The sequence below is a fragment of the Musa acuminata genome, chromosome BXJ2-9, assembly GCF_036884655.1.
Source record: "Musa acuminata AAA Group cultivar baxijiao chromosome BXJ2-9, Cavendish_Baxijiao_AAA, whole genome shotgun sequence".
In the NCBI taxonomy this organism is placed as follows: domain Eukaryota; kingdom Viridiplantae; phylum Streptophyta; class Magnoliopsida; order Zingiberales; family Musaceae; genus Musa; species Musa acuminata.
In genome coordinates this window covers 29,730,743-29,751,393 of record NC_088346.1, presented here as the reverse complement: position 1 = coordinate 29,751,393, position 20,651 = coordinate 29,730,743, and the positions used below count along the sequence as shown (strand labels likewise).

Below are 20,651 nucleotides of genomic sequence, written 5' to 3'. Positions count from 1 at the left end.
ATCACTTGAGCTTTCGCTCGAGTGGTTTTCTTTTGTTCTAAGTGCAAAATCCTTCTTGTTCTTTAGAAGGTTATTCTCAAGTTCGTCATATACCACATGGGTTATTTTATAGGTTATCAAAGACCCGATTGTTAGGATCGAGAGAACTAAGAGGGGGGGGTGAATTAGTGCAGCGGAAAACTTTCTGCGATTAAAATCGAAAGCTGTGTTCGAACGATAAAAACGATTTCTGTGTAAAATCCGATTCTAAGCAAGATGATATTAAAGTTAATCTATGTAGGGAGTTTGCAGCTATGATGAAAACCATAATATAGGCCCAAGCTGAAATCCGACGTTCGTACGAAGAAAATGATTTACGTCTAAGTGCTAATTTATAAAGTAAAAGGCTTGAAACCCGATCGTAAAAGCGCAGAAGGCAGTAAGCTTCAGAGGAGGTTTGCAGTAAAGATAATATGCTCAAAGTAAATGGAAACCGAGATTTAGAGTGGTTCGGTCAATCTTGACCTACTCTACTTTTGCCTTCCTCCACCGACGAGGTCACCGACGTCAACTAGAGGCCTTCCTTCAATAGGTGAAGGCCAACCACCCTTTTATAGTTTCACTCCTTTTGACGGGCTTAGGAGACAACCCTTACATAATTTTTCTCTCCTCTTTTTACAACTCAAAACTTGAAGAACAGAGGGAGGAAAACTTTTAGCCTTTACAACAATTTTGAGCTCTAAGAATCACAGAAAGATGTCAAGATTTCGAGTGTTAGTTGCCCTTTTCAATGCTGAATGGGTGGGGTATTTATAGGCCCCAACCCAGTTCAAATTTGGAGCTCAAAACTGTCAATTCCCAGAATTCCGGGATCAGGCGGTTGCACCTCCTGACTGGGGTGGTTGGACCGCCTAACAGAGCTCGAAGACTGAGCCTCTAGGCGGTGCCACCTCTGTCAGGGGCGGTTGCACCTCTCTGCCAGAGCTCGAAGACCGAGCTCAAGCGGTTGCACCTCCTGACTGGGGCAGTTGCACCGCCTGCCAGAGCTCGAAGACCGAGCTCAGGCGGTGCTACCTCTTGTCATGAGAGGTTGCACCGCCCAGTCTCGCTTGGAGACTGAGCCCAAGCGGTTGCACCTCCTGGCTGGGGCGGTTGCACCGCCCAGTCTCCCTGGGAGACTTAGCCCAGGCGGTTGCACCTCCTGGCTTGGGCGGTTGCACCTCCTACAGTAATTAGGGTCCGAATGGGTAGATCCATTCGGCCCAAATTGGGTCTTTCAGGGGCTCAATTGCCCCAAGATTAAGCCAATGGGATCACCTCCCATTACCAACTTAATCATTGTGCTAACTACGATAAATCCTAAGACAATTTCTGCAGCTTGCTCCGATGCGTCAATCGCATCTTCCGACGAGTTTCCGGCGAACTTCCGTCGATCATCCGATGAACCCTCGGTGATTCTCCTACGGACTTCCGGCAAACTCCTGGACTTGTGACGATACACTTGGCGAGTTTCGACGAGCTTCTTTGGCAAGCTTATGGACTTCTCGGATTTGTTCCCGCAGAACCTCCGACGACAGTCCGAACTTTCGTCGAGCTCTCGAACTCCCAACGTGATCATTGTCATGACTCCGGCGCAACTCCTGCTGCATGTCTTTCTTCCATCGTAGTTAATCCTGCACACTCAAAACAAAAACTTCCATCGAGACAATTAATCCTAAGCAATTAACCAAGTTGTCCGGCATGTCATTGGTCCCTCGACGCTTCGTCCGATTCTTCGGCACATCGTCCTTTCCTACGGCCTATTGCCCAATCGGCCAGTTGGCTCCGCAACTCCGATATCCTTGGCACAATACCCGCTCTTCGTGGCCCGATGCCCGAGTCCACGGCCCGAAGTCTTCTGTCGATATGTCGACCGATCCACCGGCCCGACGTCCAATTTTCTGATATGTTCCTCCGACACAACATGATTTTCCTACTTTAATTGTCTCATCCTGATCGAAGAATCCTGCGTCACTCAAAATGCAGATTAAATCATAAACATATATCAAGTGGTTTCATCATCAAAATATGAGATTCAACAATCTTCCTCTTTTTTATGATGACAACTACTTGATGATGGAGTTAACCTTAACTCCCGGAGTTTAAACAAACTCCCCCTATCAATATGCCATATTGATAGAATCTTGAATTCAAACTGAATTCAAGTCATTGCAATATTCATCATGAATACTTGCAACACGTCATCATGAACTTATGCATAAACTTATGCATAACATGTCATGTCATCAACATACTTCTCCCCCTTTGTCATCAACAAAAAGGAGAAGTACCACAATCTAAGTGTTTGTGATATTGGTTCAACTCATTGCATGAAAAACATAATATCTTTTGTTATCATCATGCAAGTTTGCTATCATCAAATGGTAAGATCTCAACATGTAAAATTGGGATTCAAGTTCTTGATATCTTAACATGATATGACATTCATAGCACCTATTCATATGAATGCTGCTTTTGATATCTCATCATAATATGGCATTTATAACATATATTCATATTCTTCAAATATGACACTCATAGTATCAATTTATATATTTCTCCCCCTTTGTCATCAACAACAAGGAGAACGATATAAGCAAATTTTAAATATAAGTGCGATGCCATAAGTTGGTTCATGTCATTTTCCAACAGTGAGTGATAGGATACCAATTATGCAAACATCTCGAGGAAAACATGACATGGAGATAGCTTTTATTGCTTCTTCCTTTTTATTTGTTATCTTTTTACATGAAGGAGGAAAGCCATATGTGAAGTTCAAATCGATAAGATATTAAAGCACACTTCATTTTTGCAAGGATTAAGATATGTAAGTGAGTCAAATCCTTGTATGTAAAAATATCTTCCTTTTATAAGAGGGAATCATCAAATATGATTCTCGAAAAATATTTTTCACATGATAAGTGCATTTGCTAGATGATTCCATATGTCAAAAATCAATGATGTGAATTAAACTTGATATGACATATGCTCATTAAGTTCAGTGCTATCGTTAATCCCAAACCAAATCAATATATTTTATAATCCAAAGATTATAGTCCAAATCACGTTCATATCCATCGAACCCGAACTTGGACACGGTCTATCGCAGCGCAGCCCATGGTGCAATGGACCCGAATCCTCGGCCTACGATGATGTTCGGCCGATCGGCTTCGTCCATCGCCTCTCTTGAACCGTTCCCCCACACCCACACCCCCAAACCCACCCCCTCCTTCCGCCCCCGCGCGCGCCCCCCGGGCCCCCACACCCTAATTTACCTCTACTTTTCCCGCACTGAGTCGCTCTTCTGTTCTTTCTTTTTCCTCCTTTTTCTTCGGCCCCTTCCTGCTTCTTGGGCCGCTTTGCGTAGCTCTGGTTCTTCCTCCGTCTTTGCATGCACCCAGAGATGTCTCGACCGGTCTCCCTTTTTATCACATAATCATTTCTTTTCGTTTGTTGTCTCTCTCCGTTCCCCAAATCTCTTCCTTTTAAATCCGTCTTGGATTGACTGCTAAATATCTCACTCTTGTAGCAGGGCGACGAAGATCTCCTTCGGCAGCTGCAGGAAACCCTAGATTCCGATCCCGATAATCCGTCGCACCATTATAACATCGTACGCTCCGATTATTACATTTTCTCTCTCAGTCCGGCTACCTTCCTTCCCCTTTGATTTTTATTTGTTTTAAATTGTGCAGAACAAGTATGTGGACTTCTCCGTGTCTATTTTATTTTATTTTGTTTCTATTTCTTTAGGGCCTCTTCTTGTGGAAAAAGGGCGAAGCAGTAGATGATCAAGCTGACCAATCGAAGCAATTAAGGGAGAGAGCAGCCGAGCATTTTTTGGCCTCTGCGAAGCTGAACCCTAGTGACGGCGTCGCATTCCGCTTTCTGGGGCATTACTACAGCACGGTTTCCGTCGATGCACAGAGGTCTGCAAAGTGCTACCAGAGGGCTGTCGCCCTTAATCCCCATGATTCTGAAGCTGGCGTGAGTTGTTTTTGTTCCCACTTATTGAACTTGTGTCAGGCTTGTAAACTGTTATACTGAGTATTACCGCGAAACGTTTGTTTTATTTGTTAGCCTTTTATTTATGTATGCAGGAGGCGCTGTGTGATCTGCTGGATGGAGAAGGAAAGGAAAGCTTGGAGATTGCGGTGTGTAGAGAAGCATCTGAGAAGTCTCCCAGAGCTTTCTGGGCATTCCAGAGATTGGGATACTTGCAGGTTTTAATGACAATTGCTCTTTGATTTCTCTTGTATATTATTACGTGGTTGTCATTGTGTGCCATGTGTTGCTGGAAGCTATGTTACTATGTTGGTGTTATACTTATTTGTCACATAATTATAGAGGAAAAGAAAGATTCCACATATGTTTTATTTGAGTGAAAAAAGTTGCACTGGCTGCAACAAAGTTTTATGGATATATTCATGCTGTATCATAAATTTCAGGTCCACCAGAGGAGATGGTCTGAGGCAGTACAGAGCCTTCAGCATGCTATACGAGGATTCCCGGCATGTGCTGACTTGTGGGAAGTGTGTTATTTGACAAGTCATTCTAGCTCTATATTTGACTTTTTAATTTTAAATATCCCTGATTGTTAATTCTGTTATTTCAGGCGCTTGGTCTTGCCTACCATCGCTTGGGCATGTTTACTGCAGCTGTTAAGGTGTGGTCCCTATTTTCTGATATATCTGTCTGTTAAATCTGTTGCTTCCTGAAATTATACCAACGTTAAATCTCTAGGTGCTTTGGTGCCCCTGATAATGTGGGAAAAAAAATTTATGATCAATTTCCCCAATTCTGCTGTGTAATTGTTATCGTGCTGACATTCATTTGCCTTGCAACAGTCGTATGGGCGAGCCATTGAGTTGGAGAACTCAAGAATATTTGCATTGGTGGAGAGTGGGCATATTCAGCTAATGCTTGGTTCTTTCAGAAAAGTAAGTCTTCTGCTTTTTGGTTAGTCTTTTGTGGAAAAGTGAGGCTTGGAACACTGGTCTAAACTTTACTGCTACTTAGGTTTTGTAATAAGTTTGTATGTCCAGGACCACATTATTTTGGTGAAATATGTGAAGTGATGACCACTTTTGTGAATCTTACTTTGAATTTTCTATTAAAGTTTTTCTGGTTCATTCATTTTTTTAAAAATTGTGCAATTAACATTTTTGAGCTCTATTTTATTTCCTATTTCTAGGTACAAGAAAACTGTATCCTTACTGGTTACCTAGGTAAGTGGCCATTGCCAATGGCTTTTTACCTCATGGTTGGATTTGTTCTGCCCAGATAGCACTCAGTACTGAGATGAAGCAATTGAGGTTAGCCTATGTGGCTGCCAATCATTTCTTGTCAATGTAATGGAGTTGCTTTTGTTGGTAAGCTCTTGGCATTTGACAGAGCTCGTCTCCACTTGGTAGGGAGGGATAGTAGAGAGAAGCAGATTCTGTTAAGTGAACTGTCATTCAGGTTACATTGGAATCAACTGGCAGTTGGTTGGTGGGGCCTTTAGGTGGATTCCATTAATTAGGTGATAGCAAGTTGCAAAGCCCACTTTGAAAAGTCAAAAATTACATGTTTTCTAGCAAATCCCATTAAAAGGCTTGGACTACACTCATTCCTTGTATCTAGAGAAAGAGGTGTGTTGTTGTTCTCCTACTATAAGAGAGTATCATGATTTTTCCTTATACTAGAGAGAAGATGTGAATCCTTTTGCCATAGTCAAATCCTTATAACCTTGCCCATGGATGTTTTCCTTAGATTACTTATGGGTTTTACCATGTTAAATATGTTTTGTGTCGAATATTTTTGTTTTTCTTGATTTCAACTTTAGTTGTAGATATTGTTTCATCTTAACACTGTTAATGTTGGGCCCAAGCCATAAAAAAGGTTGAGGGTTGTGTTAGGTCATTGATAGCAAGCAGTGTGAAACTATGCCAGATCTCATGATGACGGCAGAAGATCCACTAGTGAAGTCATTGGGTGCTCGAATGCTCGCCTAGGCGCCTAGGCGAGGGGAGGCATGGCTCGAGTGCTTGCCTATTAGGTTGGCAGGGCGACTTTAATTAGGTGCGGTCTAGGCGCTTGCCTGGGCCCAAGCGTTGGTTGAGCCGGGCGTTCGCCTGGTTCAACTCATGCTAGGTCGAGCTTGAGTTCGAGCTTGAGTCGAACCAAATCACACTTTGGTTTGGTTGAACTAGGTAATGCATAATTGCCAACACCCCATGCGAGCTGTGACCTAATGCAAAACTCTCTCTTTCACACTGTGTTTCTGCATGACGGTGAACTTCATCCCATCAATGAACGACGATAGCAATGATGTCTTCCTCCAATGGTAGTGGTGATGTCTTCCTCCAACGGCAGCGACAACTTCTTCCTCCACTGGCAATGACTATGTTGTCCTCCAACGACAGTGATAGCAGTGAATGTGATGTCTTCATCCGACAGTGGCTTCTTCCCCTCCCCTCTCGTATATCTCTTTCATTCTCCCTCCTCCCTCCTCCCTCCTCCCTCCTCCCTCCTACCTTTGGCCTGTTCACCATGGCCCCTCGTCTCCCTCCTCCCCCTCGTCGTAGCCCCCCTTCCTTGATCCCTCTTCCCTCTTTGTTGCTACTTCTCCCCTCTTCCCCTTCCTCTTCCCTCCTTCCCTCTCTATGCGACCAATGTATTTCAGTGATTTAAAAAGGCGCTCGGGCGCTCGCCTAGGCGCTCGGGCGAGGCAAGGCGAGGCCCGAGCGCCTCGCTTCACTTCCAGGCGGCGCGCTTCAAAGAGGCACCGCTTGGGCGCTCGCCCGAGCCCAGGCGCTGGGCGCTTCGGGCGAGCGCCTGGGTTAAACCAGGCGACTGAACCAGTGTTTTAGGTCTGGTTCGGTCTCCGGTGCTTTAGTTGGTTCAATCGAACCAACTAAAGGATTGAACCAACTAAAGCACCGATATCAGCTATCGCTGCCCAACCCTAACCCTGCTCGTTGCCGCTGCCGCTGTCGCCGCTCGTCGCTGTCGCTGCTCGCTACCGCTGTCGCTGCTCGCTACCGCTGTCGCTGCTCGCTACCGCTGTCGCTGTTGCTGCTCCCGCTCCCGCTGTCGCTGCCGCTTCCTCTTTTCTCAGTTAGCACCCCCTTACACTCCTCAACATTGTTCTCCTTCTGTATACTATTAACAGTATACTAATAATAGTATTTGTATTTATTAGATTAATAATATATTATTTTGATTTTGTATCTTAGATTTTTTTAATTTAATAGCATATTTTTATTTAAAATTTTAAATAATTATATTATATATCTTTATATTTTAGCGTCTCGCTTCGCTCGGGCGAGCGCCTAGCGCCTCGGGCGTTTTTGGACCTTGGCGCCTAGCACTTTTTAAATCACTGATGTATTTGTTTATTGTTGCCTTTGATTCCTATGGCTTCATTGATTAAGCTCTACTGTCATCCCTACTATTACTTAGAAAAAAGAAAAAAGAACTAGATCAAGTGCTTATACACCTTCAGCCGATGGAAGCGGGTATTCACTGCGCTATTCATCTAGATTGACCCCTTTACAGAACTGAAAGAGAGATCAATGATTTTAGCCAACTCAAACAATCACCGACAACATCTTTTCCCTCTTTATTTGCCATCATAGTTTCCCCCATCCATTGATGTGTTATTTTAGTTTTAGTTTATTTTTATTAATCATGATATATAATTTTTAAATTATAATATTTAGAAGTTCCTTGCTTTGCTCAGGTGAGTGCCTAGCACCTTGGGCATTTTGGGATGGTGGTGTTTTTGGTGCCTAGCACTTTTAATTAAGGATTTTAATTTCAAATGATGCCGTATGTACCGGGTGGTACGTATCGGTCTGCCAGCAGACTGGTACGTAGATCGGTATGCGTGGGCGGTACCATTGATTGGGGTTGTTTCCACCCCGTCACTGCTCGAAATCGGTCGGTAACGGTCGATTTCGATCGTCATCGCTTGCTACTGGGCGGTATTAGCCGAGGGAGAAGAAGAGGGAGAAGAAAAGGGAGACCTGGAGATCCGATGCTGCTCTCCCTTGACGATCCCGATCTGTCGCCGCCCTCCCTCACCGGACGCCACAAATGAAATGTCGCCTCCTCGTTTGAGGCGATGAGGCCACCATGTTGTCGGCGACTTCTCCTCATCTGCGTGGGGAGAAGAAATGAGGCAACCTTGCCTCGATGACAATACGCTTTTCTTTATTTTTTAACTATTATATATATATATATATATATATATCTCGAGCGGTACGCTCGTACCATACTATACCGAGCTGAGCTCGATACTTCGGTATGGTACGAAATTACGAGTCTTGCTTTTAACAATACAAAAATCTACATAGCCAACCCCAAATATGTGGGACGTATGGTTTTCTTGTTGTTATATATTGTTTCATCATATGAAGTTTCTAACTTATGGTATTAGAGCTCGATTGCAGGGTTATTGTTCATTGTGAATAGTGGGAGTTGATTTGAGTTAGAAGTATATCAACTTTTGTATAATTATAACAAATTTTGAAATAGAAGTTCAACTGGTGTAATTTCTCCCTTGAAACATGATGATGAAGGCAATTTTGAAATAGAAGTATATCAACTTATGTATAATGATAACAAAGTTTTCAACAAGTGTAATTTCTACCTTGAAAGATGAAGACAAAGGCAATTTTGAGGAAGGACATAGTAGATATAAGTTCAAAAAGTAAGAAGAATGTCAAGTGCTATAATCATGGCAAGCGCGGACACATAACAAGTGTTGGTATAATGAGAAGAATGCATATAATGGAAAAAGTCCTCAGTCACTAAATACCCAAGCATGTATACCAATTATATTTGATGATGCTGAAGCATTATACAATGAAGGAACTATAGTCTTGGAAGGTAAAAAACAGTTTGATGCCCGACTAGTAGATTTAGCAACAACTTGACATGACTTTTATAAGAGAATGGTTTCAACAATATGGAATGGACCTAATGAAGGAATACATTTTTGGGTGATAATCATGCCTTGGAGATTGTTGGTATTGGCACAATTTATACTATTAAAAGGGCACGAGACATGAAGTGTTTGAGGAAATGAGCTTAGTTGCCAGATATATGAAAAAAAATGGATCATGAAGTTTGTCAAAGGCGTGCTTGTTGTTATAAAGGCTATTAAGTTTGCTATAAATCTATATATGCTTTTGGTCCTTTATATTGGTTCTTCCTGGTCATAAATTGGTAAATATATTGTGAGCATTGTGTTAGAAAGTAAGCCTTCGAGGCACGAATGGAGGATAAGATTCGGACGCTTTTTACCGAACTTAGATTGGGTCGGCCACTAAGCTTGAAGAAATCACATCAAGGAGAGAGCTTTGCCCAATCGCACCAAGCTCGAAGAGATGACTTCCAAGGGAGGGGAGGCTCTATGACCGACCTCAACTATCCACGCATGAGGGTGGACTTCCCTAGATGGGAAGAAGGAGACCCAATTGGTTGGATCTCGTGCGCGGAGCGATATTTTCGGTACCACAAAATCGCGGACGCATCTATGGTGAAAATTGCGGCTATACATCTTGAAGGGAATGCCATACAATGGTTTGACTGGTTTGAACACACTCATGGAATCCTCTAATGGCGACAATTCAAAAAAGGACTACTAATCCGCTTCGGACCAACTGATTACGAGAACATTAACGGACAACTAGCAAAGATCCGATAAACCTTCACCATTCAGGAGTACCAAACCAGGTTTGAAAGGTTATCTAATCAAACTCATGATTAGTCTCAAAAACAACTATTGGGGACCTTTATTGAGGGCTTGAAGCCGGAGATCCGAGGAGAAGTTAAAGCGCGACAATCGTACACTCTTATGGTAGCCATCTCTTTCGCACGACATTAAGAGGAACGATTGAACTGTGAAGCTCGGAGGACTAGGGTCGCTCCTCGACCAGCAATACTGAAGCCCTCAACCCCCCTACTGTCGACGGAGTCCCTGCACTAAAGAGGTTGACAAGAGAAGAGCTTTGGGAGCGATATGCGAAGGGGTTATGTTGGCATTACGACAAGCCGTGGAGCCGTGAGCATCGCTATAGTAAAGGGAGACTTCTTATGATTGAACCAGTAGAAGAAGAGGTCATTGAACATCCAAAAGAGAGCCTTGAACATGAAGAAGATGTAAAAGAAGAGCCATAACCGACCGAAGTTATGGCACATGCACTAGCCGGCTACTCAAACCCGCAAATGATGAAAGTTGGAGGCCTTCTCAAACAACAACCGATTATTGTTTTCATCGACACGGGCAGTACTAATAACTTCCTAAATAGTAAGGTTGCTGTCCGGATGGCCGTACCTGTCGAGAATTGCAGCAGGTTTGATGTTAAGGTCGCTGACGGATGGATTTTGAAGTATGATCATAGGCGCCCGCGAGTGAAACTATTGCTGCAGGACCAAGAGATAATTGCATATTTCTTCCTCCTCCCTCTTGATGATCATGAGGCCATGCTTAGAATTAAATGGTTGACGACATTAGGTGATGTTTCTTGGAATTTTATGCAACTAATTATGAAATTTTACAGTAAGGAGAAACATGTGATACTGTACGAGAAACATGGGGGCGATGTAACGACGATTTGCACACAACAAATGGATAAGGTTTTGCATAAAGCATGCAGCGGCTTTTTGGTACAACTTGAGCAGCAAACTAAGGGAGAGCCAATAGAATTTGAAGATCCAAACCTACTTCCTTTGTTTGCTGAATTTTCAGATATATTTGACGAACCGCACAACCTACCTCTTACCCGTCGGCATGATCATTATATAACGATTCTTCCAAGCAAACTTCTAGCAAATACTCGGCCATATCAGTATCTACATCTCCAGAAGGATGAAATAGAAAGGATTGTAAAAGAGATGCTCGAAACAGGAGTTATTCGGCCAAGTTGCAGCCTCTACTCTTCACCGGTGCTACTTGTACGCAAGAAGGACGGAACATGACGAATATACGTTGATTACCGAGCTCTCAATAGCATAACCATTAAGGATAAATACCCTATTCTTGTCACGACCCGAGTCTGATGAGTCAATTGGCCAATAACTCCATTTTGGTCCTTCAACCACGGACCAAAATGCTTAAGCGGGAGTTAGCGTAGTACACTCATCAGGCCCATATAAGCTAATCATACACATTGCCCACTTCCGATGTGGGACTATTGAGATGTTACAATATCCCCAACTCAATTAGCTTGACGTCCTCGTCAAGGCTCGACATAACCCAGATCGAACCCTAGCATAGTGCATGTGAGGTTTAACTCAGTGGTGGCTCCACGCCGTGATGAGTTCTCGACTCCATCCACGGGTAGCCCTTTCCTACTCGAGCCCTCTCACCCTGCCCAAATGCTAGGTCGGCTCTGATACCAAATGTCACGACCCGAGTCTGATGAGTCAACTGACCAATAACTCCATTTTGGTCCTTCAACCACGGACCAAAATGCTTAAGTGGGAGTTAACGTAGTACACTTATCAGACCCATATAAGCTAATCATACACATTGCCCACTTCCGATGTGGGACTAATGGGATGTTACAATATCCCCAACTCAATTAGCTTGCGTCCTCGTCAAGGCCCGACATAACCCAGATCGAACCCTAGCATAGTGCATGTAAGGTTTAACTCAGTGGTGGCTCCATGCCGTGATGAGTTCTCGACTCCATCCACGGGTAGCCCTTTCCTACTCGAGCCCTCTCACCCTGCCCAAATGCTAGGTCGGCTTTGATACCAAATGTCACGACCCGAGTCTGATGAGTCAACTGGCCAATAACTCCATTTTGGTCCTTCAACCACGGACCAAAATGCTTAAGCGAGAGTTAACGTAGTACACTCATCAGGCCCATATAAGCTAATCATACACATTGCCCACTTCCGATGTGGGACTAATGGGATGTTACAATATCCCCAACTCAATTAGCTTGACGTCCTCGTCAAGGCCCGACAGAGCCTAGATCGAACCCTAGCATAGTGCATGTGAGGTTTAACTCAGTGGTGGCTCCACGCCGTGATGAGTTCTCGACTCCATCCACGGGTAGCTCTTTCCTACTCGAGTCCTCTCACCCTGCCCAAATGCTAGGTCGGCTCTGATACCAAATGTCACGACCCGAGTCTGATGAGTCAACTGGCCAATAACTCTATTTTGGTCCTTCAACCACGGACCAAAATGCTTAAGCGGGAGTTAACGTAGTACACTCATCAGGCCCATATAAGCTAATCATACACATTGCCCACTTCCGATGTGGGACTAATGGGATGTTACAATTCTAGTAGTAGATGAATTGCTAGATGAAAGGAAGCATAAATCTTCAGAAAGCTGGACCTTCGATCCGGGTATCATCAAATACGAGTGTGCGAAAAAGACATACTGAAAATCGCCTTTCGAACACACAACGACCACTATGAATTTTTGCTTTCTTTAACAAAAGGTGGAGTATCTTGGGCATATCATATCAGAGGAAGGTGTTATGGTGGACCCCTCCAAAATAGAAGCAATGCAGAACTGGCCGACCCCGAGGAACATAAAATTGCTACATGACTTTTTGGGCTTAATAGGTTACTCCCGCAAGTTCGTGAAAAACTATGGAAAGATCAGTGCACCACTTCCTTACTGAAAAAAGATGTCTTCTAATGGTCGGACAAAGCCTCCGTTGCCTTCGACAAACTTAAGGTAGCCATGACGACGACACCGGTGCTAGCACTACTAGAATTCAGCCGACCCCTCATTATTGAGGCCGGCGCATCTGGAGTCAGAATTGGAGCCATTCTCATTCAAGATGGTCGACCACTCGCATACACTAGCAAGGCATTGTCTCCCTCCCATCAAAATATGTCAACATATGATAAGGAGATGTTCGCCATTATGCACGCAGCAACGAGGTGGAGACCCTACTTGATCGGTCGACGATTTCAAATTAAAACTAACAATAAATGCCTCAAGTACTTTTTGGAGCAAAAGATATCATCCCCTGAGGAGCAACAATGGGTAACAAAACTTCTTGGATTTGATTATGAAATAATTTACAAAAAAGGGAAAGAGAATGTTGTTGTAGATGCGCTTTTGCTACTACCCGAGCAAGCTGAATTTTCGGCCGTTTCACTTTCGACCAGTGACTTCCTTGAGGATATTAAGATCGAATGGCAGGAAGATTCGGAGATCAGTAAGATCATAAAAAAATTGGAGTTAGCACTAAGCTCCATGGCTCATTACAATTGGGACTCAAAAGAATTACACTATAAGGGACGCATTGTGCTTGTGACAAATTCTACTTGTATCTTCACGAGCAGATTTTGGACAAAGTTATTCCATATGCAAGATACTAAATTAAAAAGGAGTACGACATATCACCCACAAACCGACGACCAGACGAAACTTGTAAATAGGTGCTTAGAGATAGCCCAAAGCTACCCACCAAATATGACTATCCAAGGAGAACTTCAGATCTAAACAAGTGCCGTTATTAATCGACGGATCGTGACTCGACGACGATGACCCACTACTGAAGTTCTAATATAGTGGGCGAACCTACTAACAGAAGATGCCACTTGGGAGAACTATGACGACTTGAAGATCAAATTCCTAAAATTCATGAATCGTCAGCCTCGAGGACAAGGTTGATTTGAAGAGGGCGGGTCTATTAAGACTCTAGCTAGGAGAGTCCTAATTGAAAGGGACATTCATGTAAAACCTACCTAAGCCGACCCTTATTAAAGAGGTGAAGAGGTCGGCTAGGGTTAGGAGGTTGTTTCTTAGAGAAGAATTAGGAGTTGTAAAGGAATAGGAGTCTTGAGTAGGAGTCCTATTAGGAGTTGGTTAGAAGTATGAGTCTTGAGTAGGAGTCATATTAGGAGTTCGGGTTTAGAAGCCCTATAAATAGCCATGTATTCCTCCTCTTTTCATAAGCAATAGATGAATCTTTTCTGCAGCCTTTGAGCAGCAACTCCAAGGGAGGAACCCCTATAGAGTTCCAAGAAGGCCGATCCCCTAAAGAGATCAACCCCAAGTTTAGAATCTACAAGGGTTCTATCATGTTTATAGCCGTCATACAACACCCTTCTATCATAATGCCAAGGTCTTCCCAACAGCAAATGACAAGCATCCATAGGAGCAACATCACATCATACTTCGTCTTTATAATATTTGCTAATAGAAAACGAAACTAAACATCTTTTAGTTACCTTGATGTCATTTCCTTTTTGCAACCAACATAATTGATACAGATGTGGATGAGGGATTGTATCCAACTTTAGCTTCTGCACCATCTCCAAAGAAACCACGTTCTTAAAATTGCCGCTATCGATGATCACCAAGCATACCTTGCCAAGAGAAGTGCATTTAGTGTGAAAAATGTTTTTTCGCACCCAACTTTCATCATCGGCCACATAAGACACTTGCACGCTACGTTACAATACAATAGACAAACCATGATCTGTATAAGTAACCTCTTCCTCATCATCATATTTTGGTTCGTCGTCGGCTTCATCTTCTCCTCCACCACTGTGATCTTTAACAAAAGTTACAATTCTTCTATTTGGACAATCTGAAGCAATATACCCAAAATCATGACATTTGAAGCATTTTCGGCCACTTTGGGATAGAAGAATTTGATGTTTTTTTGTTGCCAGCAGATTCTTCATCCTTTTCTTGCACTTTTGATATTACCTTGCTTTAGACAGTAGGCTTGGAACTTCCTCCTTTTGTATATCCTTCTTTTGAGCCGTACCGAGAACTCTTTTCAAACTTCTGTTGCTTTTCAACTTTCAATGCCAGCTTACTCACATCATTTAAAGACCAGTATGGCTGTAGTTGAACCACTTTAGCAATCTCATATTTCAGACCTCCCAAGTATCTTGCAATGGTTTGCTCTTTCGGTTCCACAAACTCTCCTTTTAATATCAGATTATTGAATTCTGCAGTGTACTCCTTCACATTAAGATCTTTTTGCTTGAAATCATGGATTTTGAGAAAGATTTCTTGCCTATAATTGTGAGGTAAATATTTTCTTTTTAGCTCCCTTTTCATTTTTTCCCATGTCACGATCTTACTCTTCCCCTCACATTCTCTTTGTTTCTTCAGATTTTCCCACTAAAAAGATGCATTTCGTCTAAGTTTTAGTGCCACAAGTTTGACCTTCTTTTGTTCTGGTGGTTCATGAAAATCGAAAATTCTTTCTACTGTATTAAGCCAATTGATAAAGTCATCAACATTTATTTTACCTTCAAACTATGGAATCTCCAATCTGAGATTATATTTATCCTGCCACTCGTCTTAGACTCTATTTCTTGTCCGACATCTTCTTGACTCCCTTGGGAGAGAAGGTTTATCTTCATTAAAAGTATATTCATGGACATCAATTTTATGCTTGTTTTATCTACTTTGAAGTTCTTCGATTATTTCATTCTTTTCTTGTAGACTACGCAGTAATCTTCGTAGCTGCAGCCTCAACGACTCGACATTATCTTCATAGTCGCTACCTTCACCAACTATATCTTTTCCATTCCGCCTTGCCATGATCTCTAGCCTTTAGCTCTGATACCAAACTAATACCACCGTGAAGCAGAATGGGGGTAAAGTATAATAGAACTCGAAAGAAAATCGATAGTACATTTTTTTTTTTTGGGTGGAAAATGTACGAACTCAATAAAATCGAAAAACAGCTTACCACCCAGTTCAAAATCACAAAGGGATATAGAAAGTTCACTACCCTAAGGAAGTTAAACAAAGATACAGAACTGAAAATAAAAGACTCACCACTTAAAGAAGCATCCAAGAGATACAGAGTTTAAGCGAGAACTTCAAGAGAGCTTCTGCAAAATATCATGAGTTCCTAAAGTTTTTTCTAAGCCCTAAACACCAACATAAGTACTAGTGCATGAAACAACCCTTCATGCATAGGGAATTTCGAAATTAAGTGTTCACAGTTGCTAAACAACTCTTTTAATGCATTCCTTGGTCATGAAGAAATGTTCACAGCTGCTAAGCAACTCCTTTAATGCATTCCTTGGTAATGAAGAAAAGCACCTTGAAACAGCTTTAACTTTATGTAGGGAATATGCTGATGAGCTGTTATATTTGAGTGGGTTGAGTTGAAGATTATGAGGCATCATTGTTGGCTGAAAAAAATACCATATCATAATCAGATTGTAGTAAATTAGACACCCCCGAGTCATATAATGCCTAAGAAAGAACAAAGTTGGATCCAAAATCCATGAAATGTTTTTCTTTTGGGATATTCTAAGAGAGTCAAGGATATCATTTATTGGATCCCACTTGTCACAAGGTATCAACGGTGATTTTATCTTTGTAGAAGATGAAATGAAACCACAAAGAGATGAAAATGATAGCATAATGAAAGTCAATATTGAAACTATGAACATTCTCAACCGGAAAATTCAATTTCCTTTTAAGGAGCAGAGCATGGTGAATAAAAATTAATTGTATTTGAGGTTCCAAAAGTACGATGGCCAACTCCTAAAAGAAAACCACCACTTGGCACTCAGAATATATGATGGAGAGTAATATAACATTACTGTCTTTTGATAGAGAATAAAGAAGCATCAACATTTCATAAAGTTACTAATAGCTCATATGCTTCTATGTGAATGGCACTAGTGTAGGATAAAATTAATAGAGAATAAAAAGGCATCAACTTTTTATAAAGCTACTAGTTGCTCAGGTGCTTCTATGTGAATGGCAATAATGTAGGATAAAATGGAAGCTCTTGCAAAAATAAGACATGGGATCTTGTACATTTACCCCTTAAAGCTCACTTTTCATATTCTATTTATCAATTTTAGAATTGCCATTTCCATGTTGCTTAAGTTTTTACTAGACCGTAGACTTGTCAACATTGGTTGGCTTCGTCATGACATCTGCTATGCTCTTCAAAGATTGACTATTATGCATATCCCACATTCCTTGACTACTTTTTGAACAAAGCGATACTGAACTCCTATGTGCTTTGAATAGGAATGAAATGCAAGGCACTGCCTCTATTGTAGATCAGGCTACAACAGGTTGTAATCTAGAAACCAAGCTCACTCTCCTGAAGTGTAAACACAGCTAATTGTGGATTTTCTCTTGTCAAGAGGTCACTTAAAAATTTTGAATTAATATATCCTCTGGCCGTAAATCTGACCCTCTATAACATAATGGAACATTTATGGTCCTTTTGATGTATCATAGGATCATCTTAACAATGTCTAAATAGAATTTGCCATGAACCAATTGTCCATATCAATTGTCGTAAGTCACCTACTTGTGCAATTTTAATTCTTGTACATACTATAGCAAAATTAAGCCATATAGACCTCAAGACATTTTCCATACTCTTTGCTTCATTTCCTGGACATATCTAAGATCATTCAAAATTGGTTCACAATCTTGCACGTTTAGCGTCACAAATTTTCTTTAAAAAGTTCGTCTCAAAAAGTTATACCTTCTTGTCTTTTTTGTGTCGGTGAACTTGCATCATATAGTATTATTTGTTGGTTCCAAATCCTTCATACGAAACTCCTTGGCTAATAGTGTCTTTAATTCTTTTAATTCTTTAACTCGATCTGTTTTGGGGCCTACCACTCAATGTACCATAGCAATGTAATGAAATCATTATTATCTTCAAACCTCATAGTATGTACAATGGCTTGAAGCAAGTCTATTGTATTTATAGCTAAGAATGAAGCAACAAAATCTCTTTGTACCACCACCTCAATGCCTAATTTAGACTATAAATGGATTTTTTTGACTTGCAAACCAAGTTCTCTATCTTTTTTACCAAATCCTTAGGGTTGGAGCATGTAAATTTCTTCTGAAGAAATATTGCTTTTACATCTAATTGCTCTAAATATAAATCAAATTTAGCATATATATCCAAGATTAATTTAACCATTGTAAGTGACTAGTGTTGACGGTAGTTGTCGAGCAAACCTTTAGCATGGGAGGATGGATCCTACATGAAACCGGATCGAGTATGACCCTCGAATCAGTGGACGCTCAAGCCTACCTTGACGATTGGACAAAGGCAGCGAAACGAAAACAAGAGATCATTAGCAAAGAAAACAACATTCCCTTCGACCTATCAATCGAAGGGACTATCAAAATTGGAATGTCCGGCATCGACGGTGATGACTATTAAATTTTTATAATTTTACTCAATTTTATATCAAGTTTCTTTTGTTGTCCTTACACATTTATGCTCATTAAAGTCGTTATGGATGTACATCAATTTTTTTAAAATTTAAAAATAAAATTATGATTTTTTAATAGTATAAATTATTTTTTAAAACAATAAAAAATTATTGGCTTAAACTAGAATCAAACCCGGAATCGGAATTGCTGGTTCCCATTCTAGTTCTAAAATTGTCTTATGCTAGTTCGGTTTCGATTTCTAGTTTCTACCGAACTGAAATCGATGGTTTTAGAATCGTTGTCAGGTCTAGCTATAACGGTAGCAAAAGCTACAAGTATGATAAAATCCAAGGCATATCATAGTATATATGGAAACTAGATACTACGGAGGATGGTCAACATGGACAATTTTTAAATTGTTAATATTAGGAAAAGAAAGAGTAGAGATTTGATTTCACTAAGTTTATAAAGGATGAAGATCAAAAGATACTTGATAGATGTGGAGGCCAAGGTTTGATGTACCGAAGCATACCGCTTGGTACGGGAGGTACATACCGGTTCGATAAAGGATTGGTACGGGCAGTACATCAGTATACCCCAGTGTACCATATGTTGGTATGCTTGGTACAACTCGGTATGGCTTGATACATATCGTATTGACAGCTGGTCGGTATATCGGTACGGACTGGTAATACGAACCACGATGGAGACAAAGGAAAAATAAAGAAATAATTATAATAAAATGGTTTATTGTATTATATAGATTTAAGCTTTAGAGATAATAGTGTTGAGTTCAAAAAACATATATTTATACGTGAAATCAGAACAAATGAGATAAAAGAAGCTTTAAGCAGATTGAAAATGTGTTTATAGTAGTTAATGAGACATGATGGTTTTACCCAAGGTTCTTAATTTTAGCCCGTAATGTTGTATCGAGCTGTCATGGCCTTAGTTGGAATTGCCTAAGGCGTGAGGCACCCTTGCGGTAATGACGCGAACTTAGCTTGCGTTGCCTAAGTTGCGAGGGACCCTTGCGGCAAAGACGCGAACTTAGCTTGCGTTGCCTAAGTCGCGCTTGGCCCTTGCGATTTGCGTCCGCAAAGATTAGCCCACTTGCAACCTCTCGCAGGTCCCGAAGGACCTGTAAAAAAAGAAAGTTGATTAGTACGAAGAACGAGCGACGGACAAGTCCCGACGTCTCACGAAAAGGGGAAGCTTTACAAGCAATTTAGCGAGCACCTTGCGTGCACAAGAGAAAAGAGGGAGAGAGGGAAAACAAGGACTTTAGAAGGTTGAACGAACAGTTGCAAGTCCACAAACAATTGCTCATCGGGTGCCGGGCGCCGGGCGGGACAACAAGTTCTCGTCAAGGTAACGTGCGAACTTACGAAAGATTGTTCAACGCTCGACACTATACCGAAGCCCCATCCAGCCTTGTGCCACCTGGGTGGTTCCAAGGGGTTGAAATGGCTGACGTTTTGTGAGCGGAGGCGGACTGTAGAAAATAGCTCGTGGCACACGTAAACGGAGCTGTTTTGGGCTGTTTTGGGGCTGTTTTGCTCAGTTCGGTGAGCGATCGCTTTGTAGCCCTGCAACTTGTTCGAACTTACATTTTTATAAGCAAAATGACTCAAAACCAAGACAAAACATGCTGCCAAGCAGCTATACATGAAGATGAGAGCGACGAACGGTTCGTTGAACGGAGTTGTTGCGGCTACGTGACGGCCATTTGTGACAGAGCCCTCTTCGGTATGATACGTACCAAGGTATACTGACGGTACACCTACAAAGAGCTGAAAAACATCCAAAAATACTTGGAGGTAACGGTCCAAATTATCAGGGTGTATCGATCGGTACACCTCGGTAATGGTCGAAATCTAAGGTGTATCGACCAGTATACCTTGGTAACGATCGAAATATGGTGAGTACTGATTGGTACACCTCGATAATAATCGGATTTCAATCGTTATTGCCCAATACAGATCTCGTATCGCCCGATACAGGGTCAAAACACCGTTATCGCCCAATAGAGAGCGGTCCACATACCAGAATCCTTTGGACCGGTACGTACCACTTGTACCAGGCGGTACACATCGAAATTAAGAATCTTGGTTTTACCTTTGAGGTTTATAGTAGTTCATGAAAGCAAGGTTTGCTGTACCGGACTGTACCGCCCGGTACGGGCGGTACGTACCGGTCCGACAAGCCAGCGGTACGCGGACCGCCCCGTACCGTACCGAGTACTGTAGCAGTGTACAGTAGCACTGTAGCAGTGTACAGTGCTCGGTACACCTGGGTGTACCGAGGGGTATACCATACCGTACCGGTACCGTGCCCGGGTCGAAACGCCGGTACGGTACGGTACGACGAACCTTGCATGAAAGCATGATATAGTTTAGATAACTAGTTTATTAAACAAGATTTTGAAAATTAAAAAAATGCTTGATGAGTAAAGAGCTTTTTGTTATTAATTTATGATAATAAGGAG

At 41.8% G+C, this 20,651-nt stretch overlaps 1 protein-coding gene across 5 annotated transcripts in view; it reads left to right on the top strand.

Moving 5' to 3' along the window:
- Positions 1–3,286: 3,286 nt before the first annotated feature.
- LOC135623342 (tetratricopeptide repeat protein SKI3-like) overlaps positions 3,287–20,651 on the top strand; it is a 54,636-nt gene continuing 37,271 nt past the window's right edge. The window contains exons 1-7 of one of the 5 annotated variants that reach the window (XM_065126197.1): positions 3,287–3,433; positions 3,551–3,628; positions 3,769–4,002; positions 4,116–4,238; positions 4,464–4,547; positions 4,631–4,681; positions 4,863–4,955. In XM_065126197.1, coding sequence (XP_064982269.1) covers positions 3,410–3,433; positions 3,551–3,628; positions 3,769–4,002; positions 4,116–4,238; positions 4,464–4,547; positions 4,631–4,681; positions 4,863–4,955 — 687 coding nt within the window. In that variant the 5' untranslated portion in view covers positions 3,287–3,409. Of the gene's footprint in view, positions 3,434–3,547; positions 3,629–3,768; positions 4,003–4,115; positions 4,239–4,463; positions 4,548–4,630; positions 4,682–4,862; positions 4,956–20,651 lie in introns of those variants that run through there. The other 4 variants (XM_065126199.1, XM_065126196.1, XM_065126198.1 and 1 more) reach the window with 4 other exon arrangements.